Below are 7,187 nucleotides of genomic sequence, written 5' to 3'. Positions count from 1 at the left end.
ATGCTGCTGAGACGCAACACGATCTAATCAGTCATCCCACAGCCCGATCAATTTGTCCACCCCTGATTTCCCAGTAGGGAAACTAAGGCACTGCCACCAGTCCGTGAGATAATAACCGAGCCGGGAATGAACTGTGCTCATCGGCCTCAGCCTGGTTGTCCCAGATTTGGTCACCAGTGGGATGTGAGAAGAGAGCAAGGGGTACCCTGGGGCCATAGCCTGCCCTCCAAAAAAAACCCAAACCCAGGCGGATTTTACCCTGGCACCATGAGCCATCGATGGCAGCAGTTTTCTCCATATTTTGAGGTTTACCTTGATTTCACCTTCAGATTCAGCTTTCATTCAACGCGAGATATTTGCCACGGGTATATTTAGCTGTTGCTGCACACAACTGGCCCATGCTGCTTCTTGGCATTCAGGCAGGTGCCGTTTAATTAGGACAGCACCTCGTTACCAGTTTGTGCTCTCTTTCAGCCAAGATTAGTGGGCGTAAAGATGAAAAGGGGAATATGCCACCAGTGGGTATAAATAGATTGATCTGGTTATTATTATTTATTGCTTGGGAGTGCTCTTGTCCCCAGCTGTATGCAGTACGAGCCAGGGACAGGCAGGCAGGCATCCTCCAAGAGAAGATTAGAAGATGTCCCCAATTTTGGCTTTCTGGCCTCAGGGGCTCCCCATTTGCCCCGCCATGTCACGCTGCGTATCACACAGCCTCCCCAGGCTGCCATGGTGGTCCTTCCCGGGGATGGTGGCATGATGGCATCTCTTCCTTGCTCTTCGCAGGTGCTGAAGGGTTTCCCTGACTGCCTGCAGGCAGACATCTGCCTCCACCTCAACCGCACGCTGCTCCAGAACTGCAAGGCTTTCCGAGGAGCCAGCAAAGGCTGCCTGCGCGCCCTGGCCATGAAGTTCAAGACGACTCATGCACCGCCCGGAGACACCTTGGTGCACTACGGAGATGTCCTCACCACACTCTACTTCATCTCTCGGGGCTCCATCGAGATCCTTCGGGAAGACATTGTCGTGGCCATTCTAGGTGGAAAAGTCCTTCCTTTTGGGAGGGCAGGGGGTGATGGGCAAGGGGCAAAGGGTGGCAGGTGAAGGGCAAAGGGAATGGAGGATCTCAGGTATTTGAGGCCACAAAGGAGCAAGGAGAGCAGGGCAGAGCTCAGCAGTCCCCAGCCATGACTGATGATCCAGTGCCCTGGCTTGGTCTCTCCACCAGCAATGGCTTTCACAATGTAATCCCCAGCATCCACCATCAGGGTCAGGGTTGCTGGGCATCCCCTTATTCATGGGCCCCAGAGTGAAGTCTGTTGATCCAGTACATCTGGAGCTGGGGTGGGTGCCCACCTCCCCCTAATGAGCTGTCTCTTGGCACAGGGAAGAACGACATCTTTGGGGAGCCCATCAGCCTCTACGCCCGCCCAGGGAAGTCCAACGCCGACGTGAGGGCCCTGACCTACTGCGACTTGCACAAGATTCAGCGGGAGGACCTGCTGGAGGTCTTGGACATGTACCCAGCCTTCTCTGACAACTTCTGGAGCAACTTAGAGATCACCTTTAACCTGCGAGATGTGAGTGCCAGGGCTGTCCCAGAGAGTGATGTGGTCAATGCCTTAAATCTGGCAAGCAGGAGTGCCGAAGTGAGGATGTCAGCCTGTGCTCCTCACTCAGTTTGGTGCTGGGTTGGCCAACAGCCACGTTTCCCAAGGGACTCTCCATGGGTTACAGTTTCCCCCATAGTCCAGCAGAAATGTGGATACCGCACACCCCTGAGCTCTTCAGAAAAGTTGGCCCCACAAGCCATGTTGTACTGTGCTCTGCAGCACCTATAAATCATCTCCAGGACTGCTCCAGCCTGGGCAAGTGGGTCACACGTATGTTTTGAGGCTGCTGAAGTGAGAAATACTTTCAAGCTTCATTGAGTCAGGTACTGGCTTCCTCTGAAAATTCCTTTCTAAATAATCAGGTTTGCAATATGCGAAAGGCTTGGAGCACTTTCGTCATTGCTGTTTGACTCTTAAACTTCATGACTGGATTTTGTCCTTTCCTGATATTTTTTTTCAGAGGCACTTGCCTAAGATAGAAAAGAAAGTCAAATTCCTCTATGTCCTGTCCCACTCCAGGATGTCCTGCCCCACCTCAGGGTGCTCCCTCCTTCCCCACGACCCTGACACCCTCAACTCAGTCTCAGAGCACCCAAGCCAGACTCTAGGGTCCCTTGAGCTCTGCCAACAGCCCAGGAGTCACTGGGTCTTCCAAACAGCCCAGGAGTCACTGGGTGGGACAGGACGGTGATGGAGAGCCAGAGGTGGGTGGACACCAGCCCTGGGAGGATGCTGAATGGGCTGCAGCCCCCAAAGCACCCATGGATGGGACGTGGCACCTATGGATAGGACATGGCATCCATAGATGGGCCTTGGTAACCATGGATGGGACAAGTCATCCTTGCCCTGGTGACCACCCCTTCTCATCCCTCAGGCAGACAGCGTTCCCCGCTCACCACTCAGTGAGGAGTACGACTGCACCTACCGGCGGGCGCGCCGACGCAAGCACTCCCTTTGCCAGCCCAACAAGCCTGGTGAGTCCCACAGCACCAGCAGAGCCTGGTTTGCAGGGCTGGGGAGCAGGATCATCATTTAATTACTGCCCTAAAGCAGGGGTGGCTGTCAGTGCCTCCGTCCCTGCATGTCCCCACCCTGGGGGCACCCACACTGCTTCCCTCCCTCTCCTTAGGATGCCCCAGCCCTACAGGCATGCTAGAGGGGATAGGGGCTGATTTTGCCATGTGTGGTACTCCCCAAATTAACCTGTTGTGCTGCCCCACAGACCCAGACACGGGCATCTCTGATGCAGAGCAGTATCATACCTACTCTGAGCTCACCAACCCGCAGGACCCGCTGAGTAAGGACCAGTGGGATGACCTGGGCAGCAGCACCACTCCCTGCTCCCAGACTAGCGATGACGAGGCCAAGACGGGCAGCCCTGCGAAAGCTGAGCCCTTCCTCCAAGCCAAAAAGGATGACTTTGCTCTGCCCACGCTCAGCCTCGTCACCACCAGCGCTGGCGGCACGGAGGTCGGCAAGCAGGCGGCAGAGAGCAGCCAGTCCTACGCAGGTATCCACGCTGGCAGGAGGGTGGTGAGGGATGCTTGGGCATGGAGGCCTTGTCCTGGGGCAGAGCCAAGCATCTCACATGGATTTGAGGAGAACCAATCTTGAGGCCAAGGGTCTTTGCTGCCTTTTGTCCTCACTCGTATCTGCTCTGTCCCTCCTGTGCTCTCCAGTTTCTTCTAGCACCCAGTGACCTCTTTGGGGTGCCAAATGCTATGTGCCTTCCATAGGCACGTTGGGTGCCGGCATGGGCTGTCCATGAGCACCTTGGGTGCCAGGGTGATGGATCCCCATGTCTCTTCTGAGATGTCTCTTCTCCTTCTAGCCACCCCCCTGGATATCCCCAGTATGTTCAGCTTCTGGGAGGACCGAAGGCTGAACCACCACCCGGAGCCTCTGCAACACATCTCCTTGGTACAGAGCTCGCAGGACATCCCCCTGCACAGCGACTACAGACCAGGGCAGATTGAGTCCAGGCTGGAGCTCTTGCAGGCCCAGCTCAGCAGGTGAGCTGGGCCCCGGGGCACAGGGTTGGGGAGCACCTAGGGGTGCTCTGGGCCATCACCTCCTCCTCACCAGGGGTGACTGCAGTGGGCTCTGTGCGCAGCAGATGCCACCTCCTGACCCCCTGGGACACTGCATTCCTTGGGGAGGTGGTGGGAGCGCTTTGCCACTGCAGCAACTTCTCTGACTTCAAGTCTTGGCCCTGGCTGCAGCCCAGCACCTCTGGGATCTGCCACTGTCCCAGCACCCCTGGGATCTGCCGCTTTGCCACTACCTCCGAACTTGATGCAGTCACAGACATGAAACCACCCGCAGGCTCACGACCTGAGCCTTTTGCAGGCCTCCCCTTCCTGTTGCAAAGAGCTGCAAACATCCTCTTGCTCAAGCAACTGAGCCTCGTGCACATTGTTGCCCTCTAAATAAAAAAAGACATTATTTTTGAATGAGAAGGAAGAGCCCACACCAGAGACGCAGGTTTAAAGGCCCTCGGCAGCACCCACACCGGTGGCTGGCTCTCCCCCCACAGCTGCTGCCCGTGTTAAGCTCACTTCAGCGCAGAGCCCACACACGTATTTCGGTGTATTGCTCCCGTATTGCTCCTGTGTTTGCACACGTATTGCTCCCATCTGTCAGCACAAGCAGATGGCCTGGAGAATTGATCCAGATTAAAACTAACCATTGCAATTTTTTCCCCCCTCTGGGGTAGTTTTAGCTTTGTTCAGTTCCCTGCTCCAGATCCCAGTTTGGCTCCACAAAAAAATTGGGCAGGGAATGATTGAGTGTGGCAGGAGAGGGACGACAGGATTGATCTCTCTGTGGCAGTGATGAAGCTCTCTAAAAACCTCACTGAGCAGCACCAGGCAAAGCGTCATCACCCTCAGGCAGCTGAATCGGCACCTCCTCCCCAGTGCCTCCCCAGCCCAACCGCAGATCTGGCTCTCGTGGGATGCCGCAGGATGCACTGTGCTAACGCTGGGCTCCTCTGTCCCCAGGCTGGAGTCCAGGATGTCGTCAGACATTAATATAATCCTCCAGCTCCTGCAGCGCCAGCTGTCCCAAGTGCCGCCCGCGTACAGCCCCATCTCACCATCCTCCCACAACCTGGCCATGTACGGCATCCTCCCGCGGAGCCTGGAGCCGCTCACCCCCTGCACACCCCTGGAGGATGAGGGGCCAACAACCCTGGAGCAGGTAAGGCCACCCCTCCTGGCTCAGCACTGGCCAAGCTTCCTTCTGCACTGAGCAGACGGGTCCTGAGGGGCCAGGGTTCCCTTCAGCACCCTTGCATACAAAGCCCAGGGGTCTTGAAAAATGGGAGTAGGTCTACCTGGAGATGCTTCTGCTCCAGGCAATGCTGATTTTGGGGCACAACCAGCCATCTCCAGCACTATCTGGTTGCCTGGGGAGTAGGGAGGGGAGCAGGTTCCTCTGCTTTGAGGCTTCATCAGTCCAAAAATAACACTTTGGGGCTTGGAGCCTGATGGGGTGAAAAGAGAGAGTGTGGTTTCTTTGTTTTGCTTTTGCCGTAACCCATCTGGTTCCTCCTTTCCCACCAGAGCCCGAGCTACACGGAGGTAGAAAAGTTCCACTTGAAATCCAGGGACTCGTTGTCAAGCGGGATGCACCTCACTGTGGCATCCGACGAAACCATGACGGTCCACTCCGAGCAGGAGCACCATTCCCCACTCCTCCCGAACCCAGAGCCTCCCCACCAAAGGGCACCAAATACCCAGGGACTCTTGCGGGGCTCTCGCTTCCCTTCCCTTCCTGAGCACTTGGAGGCATCTTCCGAGCACCAGGACATTCAGAGACACCTCTCCGACCCAGTGCTTCCTGGAAGTTAGAGATGTGGGGGCTGCGAAGCAAGTCAAGAGGAACCTCAACTGCGATCTCGGTCAGTTGATGTTGATTTTGACTGCAAGGGTAAGACGGAGGACAATGCCATTGGCTCAGGGGTATAATTTGTAGCTGTCTTCTGCCACCGTGAAAGGAAGCGTAGAGTGGCTGACTTCCAAGGTCAACATTTTCCAGCGGTTCCCATAGAGTAGATTTCATTTGCACATTATAGCGAGCCCAGAGCAGTTCTTTCTTACGGCCACCAAGAAGCTGGCGAGGCCAAACGGTACCCACCGTCTCTTCCTTGCCAAGGCTTCCTCTCAAGAACGGCACAAGCCAAGTGAGCCACAGCAACCGGAGGAGAGCAAATCCACGGCTCTTAGCTGTGAGGCCACTTTGCTGTCAGCTCTTTGGAGCAGGGACCATTGTGTTGGTACTGAGCTTAGCCCAGCGGAGCCTGCGGGCATTACAGAAAGGGTAGTCACCAGAGGAGGGGGAGATCTCCACAGTGCGGTACTGGGGGGAGCTGCAGGTGGGAAGCCCAGGACAAGGACAGAGGACAGAAGCTCTCCTTGTCTTACTTGACTGCCACTGAGAAACTAAGGGCCAACAGCCCCTGCCACTTCAGCATGCTTCAGCACGAGTCCTAGGGCACTGACTTCTCCAGCAAGGCTGATCGCGCCTTGCAAACCCCGGCACACATCCCACAACTCTCCAGATAAACCCAACTGGTCACCGGCGTGGGCATAAAGCACAAAACTCAAAAGCACAATCCCCGAAAGCTGAAAAGCCCCAGACACCTCATTTCCAGCCCTTCCTCCCAGCTTCTCTCTTTTGATAAGGGTTTGATAGCCGCTTCCTCCTCCCTAGCCCTTTCCCCCGCAGATTCCCGCAGCATCCCTGGTAGGAGAAGCCCACTTAGCACTGCCGCCTCGCCGTTCGGTTAGATGCTGTGACAGTCCTAGGCCGCCTGCTCAAGTAATGTATCGAGCTCCCTTTGAGAGTAGTAAAACTGTGAGCATCTCTTTCTCTGGAGTTTTAGTGTACACTTTGCTAATAAAGATGTTTTTGGCACCTAACATGGATTATAGCTGTGTTTGTAGGGAGCACCCATAAATTCATCCCTGGCAGTACAAACCACAGGTGCTGATTTGCAAAGACCCCGTAAAAGGCTGTGGTGAAACCTCAGTTTCTTCAACCAGGGAGCATAGGGAGACCACATGCAGGTCTTACGGGTCAAGGATGGGGCCTGGGAGGGGGGTGCGTTGCTGAGCAATTCCTTCCCGGTGGGATGCAGTCCAGGCTCAACAGCAATTTGCAAAAGCTTTTCTACAAGGCCAGCCTGCCACTGTTCTCCTGCATGTGAGAAATGACCTTGCGAGCACACCTCAGGCAAAGGTTACACCATGAGTCCTTGCTTCAGGTGGGACTTCAGATGAGCACGGCGAGACCTAGAGCCCATCCTACATCCCTTGCTGAAGGGGACACGGCTCCTGCTCAAATGGGGCTGCTCCTTCAGGAGGGGTAGACCCAGGATCATCCATCACAGATTCCGTATGGCCCCAAGAGGTGAGGACAGACCCCATGCCTTCAGCAGGGAGTTCAAGCTCTCTCTCCCCAGCAGATCTCACTGCTTAGGGCAGCAAGGGCAGCCCCTGCCCAGGCCCCAGGCTGGCACAGGCCCACAAAGGGTTTATTTATACCCTGGGCCAGCTCAGGTTTGGGTTT

The 7,187-nt window shown here is 55.7% G+C and overlaps 1 protein-coding gene across 1 annotated transcript; it reads left to right on the top strand.

Moving 5' to 3' along the window:
• Positions 1 to 786: 786 nt before the first annotated feature.
• Positions 787 to 5,467, top strand: LOC104546891 (potassium voltage-gated channel subfamily H member 7-like; the record flags this gene model as incomplete). Its single annotated transcript, XM_010192395.1, has 7 exons — positions 787 to 1,039; positions 1,387 to 1,580; positions 2,488 to 2,587; positions 2,836 to 3,123; positions 3,445 to 3,625; positions 4,616 to 4,814; positions 5,180 to 5,467. Coding segments are annotated over 7 exons (1,503 nt in total), but the record flags the coding sequence as incomplete, so codon positions are not given.
• Positions 5,468 to 7,187: the final 1,720 nt, after the last annotated feature.

The sequence above is a fragment of the Mesitornis unicolor genome, unplaced genomic scaffold, assembly GCF_000695765.1.
Source record: "Mesitornis unicolor isolate BGI_N332 unplaced genomic scaffold, ASM69576v1 scaffold18159, whole genome shotgun sequence".
NCBI lineage: Eukaryota > Metazoa > Chordata > Aves > Mesitornithiformes > Mesitornithidae > Mesitornis > Mesitornis unicolor.
Note: the sequence above shows the minus strand (reverse complement) of the source record. Positions and strands in the feature narration are given on the sequence as shown.